Genomic DNA, 20,411 nt, shown 5'->3' on the forward strand with positions numbered 1-20,411 from the left:
GGGACTTCCTGGGGACAGACTTATCCTCTACTGAATGGGGAGAGTAAGTGGAGAGGGCAGGAAGGTCTTCCCAGCTACCTGAGGCTGGGGGATATTTCCATATCAGTGTTCCTGCTGGAGAAATAGGGGATCAGGGGGGAGGGACTTCGGACTCCAAGAAGTCCTCCAAAGAACATTTTCCTTGACTGTGCTCATATCCTGCAGTTGTACCAGGCACAGTTTGCTTTAGATCATGACATCATCACTGGACACTGGCCCTCCACCAGGTACTGTGATATGAGCACAGAGCCAAGGAAGGAGAGGACGAGGAAGATACAGCTTTGGAAGGAATCACCTACGAAGGCACACAGCCCCATGCCAGCAGGGAACAGTGTTCGGGGTCTAATAAAGAGCACACAGACCTGCAGACAGAAACATTCATCAGCATTGAACAACGCAAATCTATAAGCAACAGGAATGAAAAACAATATCTGGGGTGAGGGCTGGGCCCTGACATGGGGACCTGTGCTGGTGGAGGACCCTCACAGGATCCAGTCCTGAACCCACAATGCCCTGTATCTGCTGTATGCTCTTTAACCTGGTTTCAGATGTCCAGTCTGACCAAAGTGGAAGTTCTCCCAGATGTTTCTTTATGCCCCACCCCTGTGATGGTGCGGCACACCAGGCCAGCTGTCTACTACTCTTTATTGTCACTACCATTCATGCAGCACCTACTATATACATCAGCTGGGGATGAGCACGGAATATCTTTTACCATAGTGAAGACTCTATTGTCTCCATTTGAAATATGAGGAACTGAGGCTGAAGAGAGAGTTGTAGCCTATGATGAACCCTATGCAAAGAACTCAAGAGACCTTTGTAATGATCTCTGGGAAACCTATTTCCTCCACAGTATTAGTTCAAAGGGGGGAAGACGGGTGCACCTGAGTATTCCCTCTGGCCTCTCCTGGTCATTCCTTGGCTTCACTGTTTGACGTGACTGTGATGGGAGTGTACAAGCTCCTGTTGAGAGGGAACCGGCTGAGTGCTGGGAAGCAATGGCTTAAACTCAGGTTGGGATAAGAAAAGTTAGACCAACTACCAGAAACTGTAGGCCACCCTTAGCAGTCTGGAGCTGAGGAAAGTAAGGCTGAGGGTAGCATAAAATCACAGTCCGAGGCGGGAGGGACCTTCCCCTAGGTCCAGGGCCCTGGGATCCTAGTCCTCCTCCTCCCCACCAGCGCCTGCCCCTCCCCTCTCCCACCCCATTAAGACGACAATTAGAGGCGGGTGAGGCGCTCTCTCCACCTGGGTAATTATGTTCTCATTAGGAGTCGATCCACAGCAGCATGCTGCTCATGCTCAGGCGCAGTCCCCTGTGGGCTCCCCCAGTGCTGCAAGCTCCTGGCGGCTCCAGGGAACTTGGATGGGCAGCCTCACCCAGCGGCCCACAGGACTTCTAGGCACAGTGTACTCTATGAAGCTTTCCTGGGTTCCCCTCACCACAGCCTATGCCTCTTAGCTCACATCGCCGCAGAGAATAAGCTTTAACCTCTGCCCTCAGAGAGGCAGAGGTGTGCGGAGGTAGAGCTGGGTAAGAGTCTACACTCCTTAAAGGGTCGCAGAGAACCGATGACAATTCTGCCGTCCTGGGGTCAGTTCTGCCGTCCTGGGGTGTAGAAGGGGCGACCAGACACTCTCCAGGCTGACGAGGAGGAAGTAAGCAAGGTGACCAGAGTCTTGAGGGAGACGTTTTTTCAGACCCAAGGTGAGGTAATATTCGGGGTGGTCCTGGAAACCCTACAGGTTGGGATCTGAAGCAACTTATTTTAAATGAAAGCAGGAGGTTCGGCCCAGATCTGCCAGGATCAGAGGCTTCAAAGCCTTAAAGGGAACCAAAGTAAGGTATAGGTTTTTAAATCGCCCCACCCACCCACCTCCCAAGCTTCTGAATGGGACAGGAAGGAAGTCCCCAGGAAACTGCGGCTCTCCGGGCCTTTCTTCCCCACCCATCTCCAGTCTGCCACTTGGAGTCTCTCCTGACCCCATCTAGGGCCCAATTTTCATGCGTAGGTTGGCTCACCTGTTTCGCATCAAAGGAATACTCAGCCTCCATCTTCACCCCAGAGGAGAAGATGCCCAATTGTCACATGCCGGGAGAGCGTGGGGAGAGGTGTCCACCACCCTGCTCAGGCAATGTGGGTGGCCGTTCCATGTGAAACCCAAAGCAACAGGGAGACAAGCCCAGCCCCAAGTGGCTCCTTCCCTGCCAGCACCCACCCGGCCCTCCCTGGAGGGCAAGGAGCAAGTGGGCAGAAAGCCTCCTAGGGAGAGCATCACCTGCTCTGTGGATTGGGGCAGCTCCCAAGAAAAGGCAGCCTTTTAGCCGAACTTGGGTGCTCTGTGGAATGGGATTTTGAAAAACAAAGGAAAGAAAGAGCAGCTTCAACTTCAAGGCTGGGGTAGCATGTGTAGGTACACAGAGAGAGGCACGGGAGATGGATAGTCAAAGGGCACGGGGAGGGGCCTGACATGTGAAGGAAGAGATGCAGAACCAGATGCTAAGTGGTTTCAATGCCAACCTCAGGAGCATGGACCGGATCCTACCAGGGGCCAGGTAGAGCTGGAGCAGAATCAGAGAGAACTTTTCCTCTTCTTTCCCCTGGTCCACTGGCTCTGCCTTCACTTGCTGAGACTCTGATCTGTGCCCCAGTGGGGACCCACAGCCTCCTGCCCCCTTCCCAGTTAGTGTAGTGCCAGCCACTCACTGAGGCAGTGGAACCTGCAGGCCCCTGGCTCTAGACCAGAGAATGGTTGGGTCCTCAGAGAAGGAGGGACTCGGGAGATGTTTAGACTCCTCCCTGCCTTTGTGCAGAAGGGCAACCTGGGGGCAGAGAGACTTGCCCATGTTACCCGGGTGGAACTCAGCCTGGTGGTTCCCCAGCATCAGAGCCCTGGCCACTAGAACTGGGATGGTTCTGCCCTCAGAGAGAGGAATGGACAGCATTCTGGAAGCTCCCTGAGCTCCAAGATGTTCTGGAAGCAGCTTGCAGGCGTAGCAGGCACTTAACCCCCATAGCCTGTATGTAAGCCGGGATAGGTGGAGCTGGCCTCTCCACTTTGGAGGGTAGGCTCTGCACAGTTGAGTGGTTGGTCAAGGTAGTTCCCTGACAGACTCACATTGTCCTTGACCTCTCCTTCCCAGCATGAAGCCTGAAGACAAAGCTCTTACAAAAAAAAAAAAAAAAAAAAAGGAAAGAATCGCTTTTCCACTAAACTCCTGTAAGGCGCCTCTTCCTTCCGGTGGGACTGAAGCGGGGAGGAGACCTGTGGGGATGGAATAAACCAGCACTTGATTAAGCCCCTGTGGCCCCCCACGGTCCCCTGGGCCCCTGGGTCTGTGAAGGGTGCTGCTGCCCGAGGCACCTTAGACTGTGTGATTGAGAAACAGGACTGAAGTTCCCAGTCCGGCGGTGTTTGTGAAGAGATCAGTGGGAGCAGAAGGCAAAATACCAGAAATTTTGCCTGCCGCGCTGCTATTAACCCCGTTTCCCCGTCCTTCCTTCCAGAACCATTTAAACTCGAATCTGAATCTCAGTCCAAGAAAAACCCTCGACGAGGGCCCAGAACCACGGAAGCCCACCCGGGCCGCGGATCACCCGCTTCTGGCATTGCGTCACCGGCGCCCAACACAGGCTCAGCGTTCCAGACTTAAAACGAAGTCGTTTATTTCAATTTTGCTTTCACATTACGTTTCGATACAATCAAAACTTCTGGACGAACCCCTTTAAAGTCCTGCGACGGAGCGCAATCGCAGGTCTGAGAGCCCGGGTTGTTTGGCGGGAGGACCTCGGGTTCAGAGGCGCTGGTACAAAATGTAAGGTGCTTCGGGAGCTGCGAAGCGGATAGAGCTGGAGACATCCAGGGACAGTAGGCGCGAGGACACTGTCACACAGGGCAGGCGGGGTTGGGTCCTAGAATTGGGAATAATTCCTGATGCATTTGTAATTGAGGATGGACAATAATGCTTCCAGGCCCTCAGTTACGCCCTGCAGGATTTGGGTCAGATTTCTCTCGTTCCTTCAAAGCAGGGGTCACCAGGAAGGCAGACCGGGCCTGCTGCGGGAGGAAGCGCAGAACTCCCCTTGTGCCCGGGCCTCTCTGGTTGCATCTTCCAAGTCTCCTGCTTCTCCGCCCGTCTTGGGCAGCCCAAGCCCTCAACCTCGCAACCCGGAAAATGCGAAGTTTAGAAAGCTGTTTCAGAAAAATAAAAGTCCCACTTTTGACTTTATTGGATTAAAGCAAAATTAAATTTTGGCTATTCACACGTATGTTACAGAGGGAGAGGAAGCGTCCCGAAGAACCTCGTTGGCGTTTGGTGGAGCCACAGAACACGGGGCATTGACAAGCATCAGAAAACAAACACCAAGCAGCCTTAGATTTCACGATCACTCCGAACAGGACAGAAATACGGAATACAGCCAGCGTCCACCCGTAAGAGTTCTTCGTGTACAAATGATACATATACATATTTATGTATAGTTAAACCAGTCACCACGAAGGCGAGTCCTTCCTCCGCTAACAAGCAGCTGAGGACGTCTCCACAGCTTAACTCGCGCGTTTGAAAAGCAAAACCTGTTATATTAAAACTACCTGCCCCATTCAAAAACAGAAACAGAAAACAAACTGATCCCCTCTTCAAACTGGTGGGGGGGGGGGAGGGCATACTAAGTTTCAGTAAGTGGCAGGGTTGGGAGGGGTCGGGTCGGGAGAAACATTTCACATTACTTCGTTAATTGTTGGGGACGTGGACGTGGGTAAGGAACAATGACAAGGCAGTCTCTTCCTCGATTACTGCGACTGGCTTGGGGGAGGCGAGTTTATTTTTGGAAATAAGAGTGTGCAGAGCTAAGCGAAATTTACTTCTCTTAGTAAGGGAGCGGACGAAGCTGGACCGCGGGCGGCGCGCACCTCTGTACCCAGTCGTAGCTAGGAACACGTAGGAAGTTTCCGGTGGCGCCGCTTCCTCGCCCTGGTAATTTTCGGCCTCTTTCTCACTCCCCTCCTGCCTTTCTCCTGCCTCCATTCCCGTTACGAGCCAGTCAGAGGGGAAACACGAGGAATCCAGAAAAGGTTGAGTACTTCCAGCCCCCCATCAAGTTCCCCCGCTCCAGCTTGAGGTATGCTCGGTCGCCTTTCTCCATCTGGATGAGGACGCCGTTGCTGGCGGCCTCGCGGGTCACGTCTTGGTCACCGGCGAAAGCTGAAATCACCGGCCACCCGTTCAACATGAGGCTCACCTGAGAAAGAGAAAGGCCTGCATCAGAAGCGCCACTAAGCGGGTACCCAAGCGGCGGGGGAGAGAGCCAACCTAGGTGCTTGGCTAGCTGCCGCAAAGGCCTGGGGGCACTGATGGGGCACGAGGCGTGCGGGGCGAAACGGGGCTTATCTGCTCACTGCGGAGGCGCTAACAGGGACCCACACCGTATCTAGGTAGAGGAAGGGTCTGCCTCTCCAGAGCGGCAGTCGGGTTCCTTCCAGTTTCTCGAAGGAGCGCGCCAAGCGAATCCCGTCTGGGTATAACGCAGTTTAGTAAACCCGCAGGTGGGTGCAGCGTCCTGAGACCTTTGGCCTCTCGCCAGCTCGCCCAGAGCAACTCTGCTCCCCGCGCGTCCCGAATTACTAAGCAAACACCCGCACCCCGGGCCTCCTCCGGTGTCTGTAGCCAGGACACGGGGGCAGGGGGCGCACAGAGAAGACGCAGCGCCAAACGAGTTAGAAGCGGCCAGGAATGGCTGTCCGGAATTCCAAGACATGCAAAACAGCACTAGAGCTCCGTCCCTAAGCCATCCGCTCAATTCTCGCCCCAGATCCTGCTGCGCCCGCCATAGCCTGGTTGTGCCCTTGCGGTAGCAGCGTCGGCCTAGGGCCAGGCTCCCTGTCCCCAGTCGCGCTTTCTGCCTCTGCGGGAGCTCTAACGTAACCTCTCTGGGGACCTGGCTAGCGGGTGGGTGCTGGCCCGGACACGGCTGGACCAGGAGGAAGTAGCACTAGCCCTCCCATCCCCACCTCGACCTTTTTCTTTTGTCCACCCTTAGACACTCAAGTTTAAAAACAAATCTGCAAAGGAAGGCTGTAGGGTTAGAGAATGAGATTCTGTTCGCAGGGCTGAAGAAAAGCGGAAAAGCCGCCAGAAAGGCTGTGGGCAGCAGAGAATTGTTGAGCCTAGAAAGCGGGCGTGGAGGAGATCTTACAGAAGCCGTAGCTGTCTGTGGAGCTAGCAACCCTTACAGGAAGTCCCCGGAGTCACTAAGGAAAACCGAGGGACCTTTACAGAAGGGCTTGGAAAGCGAAGGCCAGAAAACTGTCTCTGGAGATGTAATTGAGTCTCAGAAACTCGGGACAGCTTAAGGAGTGATGCATACCAAAGAACCAGGAGGCCCTGCTATCCATCCCCGGAGCAGCCGGGGCGTGTGCCGCTGATTCCTGCCTCCCGCTGCCACAAAGCCTTCGACAGACCCCTACGGCCAGCAACCCCCTACTGAGAGTCTGGCCCCCAGGTGGCACCTGACCTGGATGGTCTGTCTGTTGTAGACTTTCACCACGTGGAAGTTAAAACTGTAGATCCCTTTGCGCGGGGCGATGAAAGTGCTCCGTTCTGAGTCAAAGTTGTTCCCGATGTTCACTAGTACCTATAGGGAGACAGGAACGAAAGAGGATAGACCGGAGCCCGTTCCAGCGTGGTCCTCGCGCCTCCGCAGAGCCCTTGGAGAAGATACCACATCTGATTTCCACGCTCTCCCTGTCACCCCCTCACCAATCCGTCCTGGATGCTGCCAGAGAACGGGGAACTCACCTGGTCGAAGTAGATGATCATGGTGCGATTACTCATCTCGGACGGCTCATGGTTGGTGCTCCTGATGGCAGAGAAAGCCACCTTGGCGCTGCCCGAGCGCACGGAGATGCCCAGAGCAGTGCCCGTAGGGTCAGACGTGGGGTTGGAGTCACACACCACCAGACACTTGCCCTCCAGCACGATGGGCTCTGTCTCATTTTGCCCGCGGGCTGGGCCTGCCAGCCACACAGCCCCCAACAGCAGCAGCTCCACGACGCCCAGCATCGCGCCGCCGGCGCCCACCCCGCCCCCCACCCCGGGGGCTGCCAACGCCAGCCGCCCCCCTCCCCAGCCCTGCTCCGAAGCCCCCTCCTCAGCTCTGTGTACAGCTCCTCCGACGCCTCCCGGGCCGCTACGCCTCTCCCTCGGACTCCAGGACAAACGTCCCCTCCCGCGGTGCACCCGGAGCCCCGCCCGGGCCTCAGGGGTGCCGCGGCCGCCCAGCCGCACTTGGATGCATAGCCTCTGCTGCCTGGTCCCCGCTGTTGCCGCCGCCTCCTGTCCGCACTCGCCGCTGCCGCCGCCGCCGCCGCTCTGAATTATTGATGCAGCGGGCGCTGCAGCCGGAGCGGGCAGAGAGCGCGCGCCGGGCACAAAGGCGCGGACCAAGCCTGGCCCCGCCCCCGCCCCTCCCAGCCAGCCTCCCTGAGCGGCCCCGCCCCGCCTCCGTCGGGGCCCCGCCCCCCAGCCAATCGCGACGCACCGCGCTCCCCGCCGAGCCAATGGCTGCCCTGTCCGCGCGCGGCCACCTGACCCAGGGCGCCGTTGTTATTAGGCGCGGCGAGGCGGGCGGCGCGCGGCAGCGGGGCTGGGCTCCGGCCGGGAGTCGGTGGAGGGAGCGCGCGCGCGCTCCCGGACAGTCCACCGCAGCCGCTTGCCCCGAACCTTCTCCCTGGCCGCGCTGCCCGCAGCCGCCTCGACCTCCTCGCGCGCCCTGTTCGCGGGCTCTCAGGTAGGAGGTGGCGCGCGGCGGCGGGTCGCGAGTGCAGGATCACACCGGCCCAGAGGCGCCGCGCGGGTGCGGGGGGCGGGCAGGAGCGCCCCCCCGTGGGCGCGGGCGCGCGGGGCAGCGGCAGCCGCGGGCTGGTTAAGGGCACGTACGTGCGGGGCGGGGCCTGCGTGGCGGCCCGGGGGGCGCACGTGGCGCGGGCTGGACATCCGAGCGACCCGGGGTCACGCGTGGACTCGTTCGCTCGAGGGCAGGTGTGCGGACGAGACAAGGTGGGCCTCGCGCCCGGACGCCGCGTGCGAAGCGAAAGCCAGTAGTTTCCTCCTTGCTTCTTGGAACATGTTTTGCGTCCGCGTCCATAGGAGCTTGTGCGCCTTTCCGGCGTGCCTTGTGCACCTGCCCCCTGCCCCGTAGACTTAAACCACACACGTATTCGAAAGCAAAATGAAAATACATCCTCACTTGGTGTGAGGAAAGGAGCTGCGGAGGCGGGCCGGTCCCGCGCCTCGAGGCAGGATCGCAGACAGGTAGGCCGAGGCCGGAGGGCCGCGGACCTTGGACCTTGCGTGGCATCCAGACTGAAGCGGGCAGGGCTGGTACTTGTGCGCGGCAGGAGCACCCCAGCGGCCACCCGCCGCGGGAACCTCGCTGAGTGCAGCGATGCTGGCCGGGCTGTTGGTACCAAGGCCGGCAGCTTTTCCCGTGTTGGCCTCGGAAATCCGGAACAGCCACCCCTAGCCCCTTCCCCAGCCTTCTTTCTCGAAGATTTTTTTTTCTTAGTAGCAACTTAAAGAATTACTGGAGGAAACCCAGTAGCAGACCTCCGCCTCTGTTCTGAACCCTGCCTATAAGTGCCAGAGGAAAGGGGTGGACGAACAAGCAGCAGTTTCACTTTAAAACAGGATACTTTTTCCAGCTCCTGTATTTTGAGAAATCCCCAGAAGGCATTGCCAGCTGTGGGTATGCCTAATGTTCTCATGCTCTGGCATGAAATAGGAGGTGAGAGCTGGATAATGAAGTGATGGCTCTAACCCTGAAAGGTGTCCGGAAAACACCCGCGGGAGCAGTAACCTAGCCTTGCAGTGTCCTGCCCACTAGCGACATTGTTGTCCACTCGAATGTCTCCTAGCGCCTGCTGAGTGATGCCCAGTCGGGTGCAACCAAGAGCAAGACATGAGGGTCAGAATTCTGTTTTCGTGGAGCACGTAAACAGGGAAGATTGTCCTCAACTAGCCTGTGCATCCTGCCCTCCGAGGAGGCGTTAGTGAGCCGTGCCCACTGCTGAACGACAACCTGATGTCAAGGATTCCTTCTATTTACATATCATCGCTCTCTGATCCACACCTGTGCTTCTCAAGGCCTGCAGGCCTTCTTTGCATGTACATTCTTCAGACAAGTTTAATTGACCCATCCTCTGTTTTCTTCCTTCCCTTCAAAACTCAACGCTTCTTTTCCTGTCCCAGTGAACAGTGGGAGAACCTCCTACATGTGACCTGTTTCCATCCCTGTGGCCTGTTTGAGCCATTCTCATAAGGCTGCACTTTGATTCGTGGTCTCTAGCCTGGGTCACTTGCAAGAGCCTGGTGGTGTACCGTTCCCAAATCAGTGACTCACTTCGGGCCTTACCCTCTTCATTTGATGAGTATCTGTGAAGGCCTGTGACCTCCACGTCTCTCCATGTGAGATTTATTTCAAATCCATCATGCCCCTAGTTCCCTCGTCCCTTTCCTGTGTACTGTATGAAAAATAAATGAATGTTAATGTAATGTTTTAAGTATATGCTGTCCCGAGTTGTGATGACTAAAGAATGCCATGCAAATGAGAAGTCATTAGGAATGTCCGACTCGGTCACTTTTAGGCTTCTCATGTTTTTAGAGGCAGGATCCTTCTAGAGCGGTGGCTTCCAACCTTCCCAGTGCTGCGACCCTTTAATACAGTTCCTCATGTTGTCATGACCACCATCCATAAAATTATTTCATTGCTACTTCATAGCTGTAATTTTGCTACTGTTATGAATCATAACGTAGATATCTGGTCCGTGACTCCTGTGAAAGTATCCTTGGATCCCTGAAGGGATCGATCTCGACTCACAAGTTGAGACCTGCTGTTTTAGGGGCAGGTGAGAGCACCAGTTCAGACTGGCTTAAAATTTTTACTTGGTCAATGGCAAATTGGCCATTGTCTTGGCCTTTAAAGTACAGCACGATTGGATACTAGGTTCTCTTCAAGCTTTGGCTGCATATTCGGACAGATTGTTTTTATATGCTATAAACCTTTACGAGGTACTGTCACCTTAGTCCTAGTAAGAAACAGCCCCCTTTTGTCAATACTTGCAGCTAAAGTCTCAGAACCTTTCTTACATGGGGCAGTTATTCATGATGCTTTCTGAGGTTTAACCTTAAAGCCAAAGTGCAGCTCATACGGTAGAACCAAATAAATATCAATAATTGATTGTAACTTTCAATTTTTTTCAAAACTCTGTTGGAATTAGTTTTTATCTTTTCATTTTTTACATTTCCAGAAGATAGGTTCCTAAAATTCTTTAACATTCATCAAATGATGTGAACAAATGAAAAATTGAGTTGGAATAATAAAAAGAATTGGTTGTTTCTGAAATGTTCGGCTGTGAGGTTTAACTTGTTTCGGCCTTCTGGTATGAAATATTAAAAACTGCTTCCGTGAGGCTTGTAAATTAATGGTAGAAAGATTTAGTGAACTACAGATTACCCAGGATGAATTTGAACTGCTTTAGTTATCCTTTACTCCGGCCTTGCATTGTGGTGAACTCCAAGGCAGTTTCCTCTTGCTGTGTGCTGAGCTTTGAGAAGGAAGTCAACACGTGAGCAGCAGTGTCCACAGGCATCATGCTCCCATGCTCCGGCAGCCCTGCTCCCCTGCTTTCACCCCAGGGAGAACAAACAGCCTGCGGATGAGAGGGCGCATCCAGGAAAGGCAGTCTTTTCTCACAGGACTCGTTCCTTTGTTAAATCAAAATGGATTCTCCACACCAAACAGGATTTCCTCTCTGTAGTCTTGGTTCAAAGGTGCAGTCAGTGCTGATCCCTGGGATTTGGTTCATTTTTTCTTAAAGTAAAAGGGAAGGACTGCTTGATTCTGAAGAGTATTACATTTAGGGTATCAAAGGCCATTTCAGATCAGTGCCTAGGAGACAGATATCCTACAAAGTATGGGTCTGATCATAAGTTATTCCAAGTATGAAATAGTCTTTCAGCTTTCACCAAAACCTGTCTTCCCATGGTAGATGTAATATTTTTGCTTTCCAGTCCTAAAGGTTTGCTTCAAAATTAACCTTGTAATTGAACACTTTTAATAAAACTAAGCCTTTTGTTTAGTGAAGACTAGGTTTTTAACATTCTGCTTTTTAATTTTTTTTATTTAAAAAATACATATAAATTGCTCTTGGCTCTTATAGCAGGTTCTGCATTTTCTTACCATGTTCAGAAAGAAAGACTGTTTTCCAAATTAAAAGATACAACACAGTTTTCAGAACGATACCTTTAAGTATGCTGTAGCATGTGCAGGTAGGAGTCTCATGTGAAGGTTTTCTTCAAATAGATGAGATTTCCTTTAAAGTCCAAGGAAAAACATAATGTGATCTTGCAGACCTGCTCTCAAAAGAATATATATTTGTGTGTGTGTATGATTGTATGTATGTATGTATGTATGTATGTATGTATATGCAACTTCAAACACTAGTTGGATTTTTTTCCCAAGAAGTAATTTTGTGCTGTTTTCGACAGTTGAGTATGGAGACAGACGAAGGTTTAGCCAGTTCAGGAGACATTCGTGGAGTGCCAGCAGTGTGCGAAATCAGGCTGTGTGTTCCACAGCAGCCAGCAGTGAGAATCATTTCTCACCTTTGCCTCCAGCTCTGCTGAGCAGGCTTCTTGGAAATGGTGGCTTTGACTCTTCCTTATTTATCTTTATCCTGTAATCGGAAGGTAAGGTGAAACCTACACACACACACACACACACACACACACACACACACACACACACTGCACACATGAAGTTAGTAAACGAGAGAACTTCAAATGATTTGGGTGTACACTTCACACTTAATGTGTGAGGAGCTGTTTGGGACTGTCATTGTGGGTGGCTGGGTCGCCATTTTGGAAGTTATCTCCAGTTTTAGGAGGGCCTCTGGTAAACCCCTGCACGGTATGTTCATTTACAGTTATATGAAGATTCCCCATAGCTCAGAGAGCTCTCGGATGAGCCTTTGAGAAGGCTGCTAACCAGAGATCTTTGAACCTGGAAAAAATTAAATAGATCTTTAATGATGGTGAATGCAGAAACATGAAAATAGAGACTGTATTTTTTAAAAATTCCTTTCAAAGAAGAGCATTTCCAGATGGTATTTTCTAGCAGACTTACTGCAAATTAAATCAGAGGCACGTGCTTGGTTCTTCCAGGTCAGGCCTCGGTGACAGATGCATATGCCCTCACTCTCCCTGTGTGCCTCCACTGACCCACCCTTCCTTGCCCTGCTCTTGCCGTGGCAGCTGCCCTCTTAGAACTCTCCGTTGGTTCTGGCTCATGAAAGATACCACAAGAGGTCGGAGAAGAAGCTGGGGTACCTGCCTGCCCCCTTCCTAGTGCAGCCAGGGGGTGTGGGGGATAAAACGACCCTGCAAGATCCTGGCTGTGATGTCTCCCTTCAGTCATCAGCCCCTACCCAGCGGCCCTGTCTCCTCTCCAGAGCACCAGTGTGCTCTGGGAACACTTTCTTCCATCTTCTGCCCAAGGCCAGGAGGTCTGTCAGTCTGTGGGTCCTCAGCATCTGCTAATGAGCTCTGACCCTGCCAACACCTGTTTGGTGAAATCTCTCCATTTCACGTGAGTTTAGTTCCTTTTCTCCTATGATCCCACAGACCTGCATCAGTATAAAATCTTGTGTCTGAGAACCAATACATCTAACATACTTTATTCTTTTGTAGGACCAGTAGTTGTCTAATTATAGAAAAATGGCTATGAATTAAATGCTGACTTACTACAAATTTAGATTAGCTGCATGACATTACCAAAACTATATACTTTGAATTAGCAAATTAAGCTTATACAGTTTTTAAAAATATTAAAGTGAAAAAATTTTAAAAAATATTTCTGATATTGGCCAATTCTGAATCCCGTAGTAAAGCTTGTGTGTCCTCACAGAACAAACAGGCATTAATGTCTTGGGAAGTCATAAAGCTATCTCGAGTATTTGAATTATGAAGACCTTGCCAGAATATCTTCATTGTTGAAAAAGCATGACAATTCTTGCTGTTCGGTTTTTAAGCTTGTAAACTTTTATCTATGCCTAGTTTAAACAAATAAGGATTTTATTGTTATTACATAAAATAGGTGATGATTTATATTTTAAAGTAACAGATTGGAAGCAAGCCACAATAAAATATATTTCAATATTTAGATACTTATGACGGAATCCTTTTCATCAGCCATTTAACTTAACTGTGCATTTTATAACTATTCCTTACTTGCTTGAGGTTTTTGCCAAAACCAAAACCACAAAGCCATTAGAAAGCAACCTTTGGCAAATGAGCTATCTGAACACAGCCACGAAAGCTAGAACAGATTCAGTGAAAACACGACTCAGCTAGTGCTCACAGACTAAAACAAGCTGTCTGAACTCCTAATATTGTCTTGTAATGACTGTAAATAAGTATGGATGTATCACAATTTATCTCATTTTCATGCCACATTAAAATATTTCCTGAAAGTTTTTCTAACCTACTCAATTACTATGAAGTTGGTGCCAATATGTAGTGTATCGACATTATCAAGATGTTAGGGTTGTATTGAGATAAGGTTTCTATAGCCTTTTTAGGCAAAACCAAAATTTTTGAGTGCCTGAACCTTAATTCTTACTGGGTCGTCTGCTGCATTTTCCAGATGGCTCTGGATTGTATGTCGTCAGAGTGTATGTTGTCAGAGTGCACTGCACAGTGGCTTCTCTGTAGTGATTCCAGAAGCAGGTTGTGAGAAAGAGCGGTCTCTTTCCTGTGCCCACTAGACTGGCATTTGATCAGCTGTCACCTCTCTGTATTTACCTAAGAGGTTGACTGTGAAGATGGATTGAGAGAGTCCACACTTCACTATAGCTAAGAGCTGGCCCCGCGCCCAGGACCCCAAGTTCATCTCCACTGTCCTGTGTTGCAGTATACCTCCTGAAGCCGGATGGGTGGAAATCGCTCTTGGCCTGCTTTCCTTCTCTGCCTTGGAAGGCAGACAGTGTCTTTCTTTAGTGTTAATAGAAAGTCTTTGACCTTCAAATTTAAAGCAAAGACTACCTGTGTACTTAGTAACAATGTGTACATAACTGGCAGTTTCACAAACACTCTCAGGCCTCTTTTCCTGTGTTTGTTCAACCAATGTGTATTGACTACCCTCCACATAACATATTATTTACTGTGGGGACTGGACATTTGTTAGTAAACAAGCCCAGAGTATTAGGAAGTGTCTGATTTTGTAGCAGTCATGTTTTCTCCTTGTAAGTGTTCTCCCTGGCACAAAGAGTGACTGACTTGTTCTGCACCCTGCGCATCAGACTGACCACCTAATCTAGGCTGCTACACAATGATGACAGCTATATTATTTTTTAAGTTAAAGCATCCTTTAAGAAATACTTTACAAGCCAAGATTTGGTTGTTTTGTAGATGACATTTAATTTTTTTTTTGCCATTTCTAACTGAGGATTTAATTGGAAAATCAGCATTATAAATTTTATGTTGTCATTTCTATTTTTAAGTTTAAGCGATTTCAAGGATTGTGGGTCTGGCTGCCTGCAAATTCAAGATGAAGGTAGTTGTGATGTTGCATTTATACATTCTGCCATTTTAGAGTGGTTCCTGGGCTTTTGTCTATGGAAAGTGTAATTTTGATAGATTTGATTAAGAAGGGAATGTGGTACCCACATTTAAGGTCAGGAACAAGATGTGTAGAGATTACCGCTCTGGTTCAGCCTTCCCCAGTCCCTGATTACATTCAGTCAGGGAACCACACCTTGCCTGTCTGACCTCTCAGCATCCATATGAGACCTCATGCTCATTAAGTGTGTGATCTTTCCTGTCCCATTGCCGTGGCCACTTCATGGTGTTGTTCTTCCTTCTTATAGACGGACTCTCTTGGCCTTGTCCCTTCCATGATGTGGAAGGGAGGGTTTGACATTATGCTTGTGTAAACATAGAGCTTGCCGTGTCTCCTGTATCTTCATAAATGACTTTTTTGTATTATGCTGGAAGAGTGGTTCTTTAAATAGAATAATCTCCCATGGAAATTGCCCACAATGCTGAGTACACCATGTAAAAGGTGAGGCTAGAATATGAGGGTGCATCCTCAGCATTGCCCAGAAGCTAAGTGCAGTCTCTGGGCATCCAAACCAAATTTATAGCAGTTAATTAGTGTAAGGGATCACGGAAACCGTGGATTGCCGTCATCATGGTGGCGACAAAGAGCTCAGACAAGGCTCGCAAAATGGAGCCTTGTGGCAGGTTCGCCCTTATTCTATAGAAATCCACACGCCTGTTTTGAGCCCAGTTTTCTTTAGAGCATATGTCTTGCTGAGCAACCAAAAGGATGTTTATATCCTAGTCACTTGGCACAGAGTCTGACACTGCTTCGGGGAGATTCATTTCAGACCTAAAGGATGGAGCTAAAAAACAGATGAGGTTTGGTAGTCCCAAGAACTGGCCCTACTGCAAATTTAGTTTTTCTCTTTTGTTGCTAGATGGAACTACACTTTTTTTTTGCTAGAAAATAAATAGGGAAGCCTAAATCAGTTTGGTTAGTCTCACTCATTCTAAATGAACACAGGTTTGCTACTGTCCAAGGAGATGAGAACTATTTGCAACTCTTCATGATGGCATTACCCACAGAATTGTTTCAATTATATCAAATTGCCCTATGTTCCTGAGACAATTTCCAAATGATTGCCCATGAAGTCTACTTGATATTAATCAGGGTAACAAGATGCACTAAAGGACTTAGAGTATTTCTGTCCGTGGTTCTAGAAGAACACCGACAGGGTAGGTGTGAACACACGGATCCTTAGTATCCTGGGTTAGGATTGCATCCTTTAACCTTTTGTAATTTTGTGTCTGTCTACTCCTAAACCTCAGCAAATGGGTGTTTAATACTTTCTCCTTAGATGCCTAAGGGAGAGGGTCTCCTTTTAATAGTTTTAGAATTCACATAACGTCTGCTGGTAATATATGGGCATTTCCTCATCCCTTTCAGCCTTCCAAACCACACATGAGGGTCCTTGTGGAAGGCCCTCTCAGGCCCTTGTTGGCTTTCACCAATAAATCATCCATAATTTGAAGTAGAAATCCTTTCTTCCCAGCACAAACACATCTCTTTGAAAAGCAGTTCTCTTTTGTGGATGGTGGATTTAACACCTGAGAAACTAGGATAACCTTTTTTATGAGCACTGCCCTAACCATTGTATTGCTTTGTGGGGGTGGACTCAAGGTTACATGTTTTAAGGAAAGCATCAGGTAAATTCCACTGGGAAAGCCATCTTATTCAAAACTGTGAATGCCCTGAGGAGACACTGTCAAAGCCTGTATGGGTACATATATACCTGGATAGAATTAAGTAGGATATCAGAGAGTTGGCAAAACTGTTGCTTACAGAGTGCTGGCTGCTGAAAACTAGTATTCCTCCCACAGACAGATGCATGTCACTCAACATAAGGCCTTCAGGTGCTTGTTAGTACCAGTGTCTGGGCCTGTAAGGTGGTGTGGCGGAGGCAGTGCCTGCACAAGGCCTTCGGCTTGCAGCGGTGGGATGCTTTCTGTTTCCTCCCCGAAGCCTCTTCTCCTTCTCTTGCAGCACTGTCCCTTGGGAAAGAGCCCTGGCTCAGGCTCAAGTCCTGGCTGGCTCTGACTTACCTTTAATGTGATAGCCTTTTCCTTCTAAGCATTAACATTTAATTTGAAATTCTTTTTTGTTGTTTTTGATGGGAGTCTCACTATGTAGCCCTGGCTGTCCTGGAGCTCACTCTGTAGACCAGGCTGGCCTCGAACTCACAGAGATTCGCCTGTCTCCACCTCCTGAATGCTGAGATTAAAGGTATATGCTACTATGCCTAGCTTAATTTGAAAATTCTTAAAGGTCGTAAATTCCTGTTTTCTTTTCATTTGTCCCTAAATGGTATACAATGTCCCGTTATATATCACTGCCAGAGAGAGAGAGTATTGGCTTGCCTGTACCTTACAGTCATTTCTACAGCTGTGACATGACAACAGTTATATTTCTACTCTTAAAAATTGTGTGTGGGCAAAGGGGGCCTGAGGAGATAGCTCCGCAGGCAAAGTGTTCACCTTGCAGCATGAGGAGCTGAGTTCCATTCCCAAAACACAGATTAAAAAACAAGCAAGCAGACAAAAAAACAGCCAGGCTTGGAGGTACACGTTGAGGAGGTGGAGACAGTTGGGACCCTGGGACTTGCTGGCCAGCCAACCTACAATACTTGGAAAGTTCCAGGCTACTGAGAGGCCCTGTATAGATAAGAATAAATGAATAAATGAATGGTGGGCAGCACTGTAGTGTAACTGTCCAGTTACCCTCTGGCCTACACACACACACACACACACACACACACACACACACACACACACATACACACTCGCACGCATGTGTGTTAGTGTTAGAGGGATACACAGAAAAAAGGAAGGCAGAGGAATAAATGGAAAGCAGTGACGTGACACTTTCGCCATCCGACATTTTGATGGCTGGGTAATGTGTTACTAATCCTGTTCTACTTTTAATATCTCAGCTTTAATCTCGTCCTTCCTGAAGACAGAATCCAGAAGCTTTGATCTGGCCTCAGTGTAATGAGGGGGCCTTTGCTTTTTAGTACTTAAAAATCTTCCAGTTTTCACACAGAGGAAGTCTGCTTACTTCATACCAGGCTAAATGGTAGTGTCTAGTGATGAGTATGATAATTTACTAATATATCCTTTTGTAAAGCACGTTGGTAACAAAATGAGAAGTAACTTGATTAAACTGAAACTTTTGTCATCTAGCTCAATGTGCAGAGTGAGCAGCTGAGTTTTAATATGTACATCGCACACATCGCTCTTCCCAATTGAAGAGGTGACAGGGGTTGACGAGTTCTTAGGTTTGTGGATCATTTCCGTTTTCCTGCCATTTTATAGATTTAGCCTCTCCAATTTTTAAGTCCCCTTTTGTTGAGAGGCGTTACTGTTTCTTCCGTAGCTTAACGGAAAGCTCCCCATTGCCCCTCCTCTTCCGCCACTACTACTTTTGTGCCTTTTAATATCCTTTTACAGCGACAAAGTTACAGACTTGAGGATTCTTGAGATACCACCCCCACCCCCAAAAGGAGCTTTATTTTATAAATTCCAACTTCATCTTCTTAAAGGCATTCCAAGAATATGAGTTCCCCTTGTGCAGTATGCAAGGTTGGTGTTTTAAAAAGTGTACTGTGACTGTTGTACACATAGAAGTGAGTGATACACAAGATGCTTACAAGATTGCTTTAAGTATGTTTTGATTATCTCTTGTTTTGTTTTTAAAAATGCATCTGGAGCCAGGAATGTTGACTTACTCTTTCAGTCCCAGAATTTGGAAGACTGAGGCAGGAGGATGACAAGATTGAGGCCAGCGTGTGCTACACAGACCCTATCTCAAGAACATAGAGACTAGAGTTGTAGCTCAGCAGTAGTCCGCTGGCCTAGCATGCAGAAGGCCTTGGGTTTGCTAAGCAGCATTGCCACCAAAGCAAACAAAGGCACCTGTCCCGTTTTTATATATTAGCAAGCACCCTAGCCGGGAAAAATGTCCCAGGAATCAACCATAGTGAGAATACTTTTCCCTTCATGTGTATGCATATATGTATGAGTGTTTGCATGTGTGTGCGCAGGTTCATGTGTGTGGAGGCCCAAGGTTGATGGTGGGACTCTTCCTTCATTATCTTACTCCTTATTCCTTGAGGCAGAATCTCATTTAAAACCAGAGCTCAGCAGTATGGCTGGTCTGACTAGCCAGCTTGCTCTGGGGAGCCCATCCCCATCTTCTGGGAGCTGGAGTTCCAGGTGAGCCAGCACACCCACCTGGCACTTCCATGGGCTCTGGCGATCCGAACCCCTGTCCTCACACTTGAGGGGCAGATGCTTTAAGTTCCGTGAGGATACTTTCAGACAGTAGTTAGTGTCATCACTTACTTGTCTCTGTGTAACTTCTAGCTTATGTTCCTATTGATTTACTCTGATCAGGTCACTTACTGAGTGAACTGGGAGTCTGAGGGAAAGAAAATGACAGAGGTGTCTTTGCAGTCTTAAAGCACGTGATCTGAAAACACACCCGCAATACCACTTTTCTCCCACTCAGTGTTTCTTTGCCATACAAAGTTGATTTTTCTGTGAATTCTGTACCAACAGACACACAACTGTAGTGACTCTTGGTTTTAATATTCCTTGAAAAATGCGTGTTTTCTGCAACCAGCACACCAGTTTAGCATCTTTATGGAATATAAAGGAAACTTTGCCAACCAACAAAATCTGGAATCTGGTGATTCAGATGCCATTAGAACCAAATAACTGAGAGCTAGAACTAAATGGTAGGCCTCATGGCAGCTCGCCATTCGCTCAGCAAGTGTTCCTAATCAGATTGAGTACTCCCTGTGTGAGCATAGTGAAGTGACCATGTTTACGTTGATAAAACTGGGTTGTAGCTATCCAGAAGGGCTCCAGACCCCTGCAGCCAGCAGAGGTTATCTTCGGTGTGCTGAATACCCACACAATACTCCATATTTAACTTGCAGTTTCCGGTAGCTAATGCAATAAGTAGCATGCTTAATTCTCTACATGCATTATTTCAATTAATCGTAGGAATAATCTTATGAACTAAGTACATTTATCTCATTTTGCAGATGAGGAAATGAAGAACAAATAGTTTGCCTTGCATCCCATGGGATGTGTTGAGTAGACATTCCAGTGTGTTGTGACTCTGGAGGCTGTGTTCATGGCTAGTCATAACACACAAGCCCAGCTGTGCCCACATAAGCCTTCCTGCCAACTGCACAATACACATAGGGATGGGTTATATTATCTCTATTGCAAATGGCGAAACTAAGCTCTTAAGGCTTCCAGAGGCCCATTCAAAGTTGTAGGCTAGTGACCGTCTGGTTTTGACATTCTACACGGAGAGGTCCTTCCCGACCACTAACACCACTATTTCCTTATGGCCTGGAGATGCTGTGTTAGGTAGAGTTCTGTCTCTGGTTTGGAGTGAGCACTCCATGGATCTCCTTGATCAGTGTCTTCTCTCCACCATGCACCACTGCAGCAGGGATGAAGTGTAATGCCTCCATACATGGTCTGTCTTTGTTCCCAGTCCCACTTTAGCCTACAATAGCGAGGGCTGGCAAGGTGGGAAAGGAAGGATTTGTCTTGGTCATCATTAACTCCCCCCTTCTCTGACCTCTGTACATTAAGCACATGCTTTCCAGACCCTTTAGTTCATTAGTACCTTGTGTTCTAAAGCGCCTCCCCACCATAAAAATAGAAAATGATCTGTGAGTCATTTACACTTTAGCTT

At 49.0% G+C, this 20,411-nt stretch overlaps 1 protein-coding gene across 1 annotated transcript; it reads right to left on the minus strand.

The window, feature by feature from the left end:
- Positions 1–4,142: 4,142 nt before the first annotated feature.
- Cbln1 (cerebellin 1 precursor) lies at positions 4,143–7,099 on the minus strand. The gene is made up of 3 exons (XM_059262668.1): positions 6,836–7,099; positions 6,552–6,671; positions 4,143–5,279 (listed from the first exon to the last, which is right to left on the minus strand). Exons 1-3 carry the CDS (start codon positions 7,097–7,099, stop codon positions 5,082–5,084), a joined length of 582 nt encoding a protein of 193 aa, XP_059118651.1. The 3' UTR covers positions 4,143–5,081.
- Between the last annotated feature and the right edge of the window lie 13,312 nt (positions 7,100–20,411).

The sequence above is a fragment of the Peromyscus eremicus genome, chromosome 5, assembly GCF_949786415.1.
Source record: "Peromyscus eremicus chromosome 5, PerEre_H2_v1, whole genome shotgun sequence".
NCBI classification, from domain to species: domain Eukaryota; kingdom Metazoa; phylum Chordata; class Mammalia; order Rodentia; family Cricetidae; genus Peromyscus; species Peromyscus eremicus.

Bases quoted from the DNA above. Each gene is read 5' to 3' on its own strand.
- Cbln1 (XM_059262668.1), bottom strand. From the start codon at position 7,099: ATGCTGGGCGTCGTGGAGCTGCTGCTGTTGGGGGCTGTGTGGCTGGCA. The intron at 6,672-6,835 runs GTGAGTTCCCCG...GTCTCCCTATAG, and splicing joins TGATCATCTACTTCGACCAG to GTACTAGTGAACATCGGGAA. The intron at 5,280-6,551 runs GTCAGGTGCCAC...TCTCTTTCTCAG, and splicing joins ACAACAGACAGACCATCCAG to GTGAGCCTCATGTTGAACGG.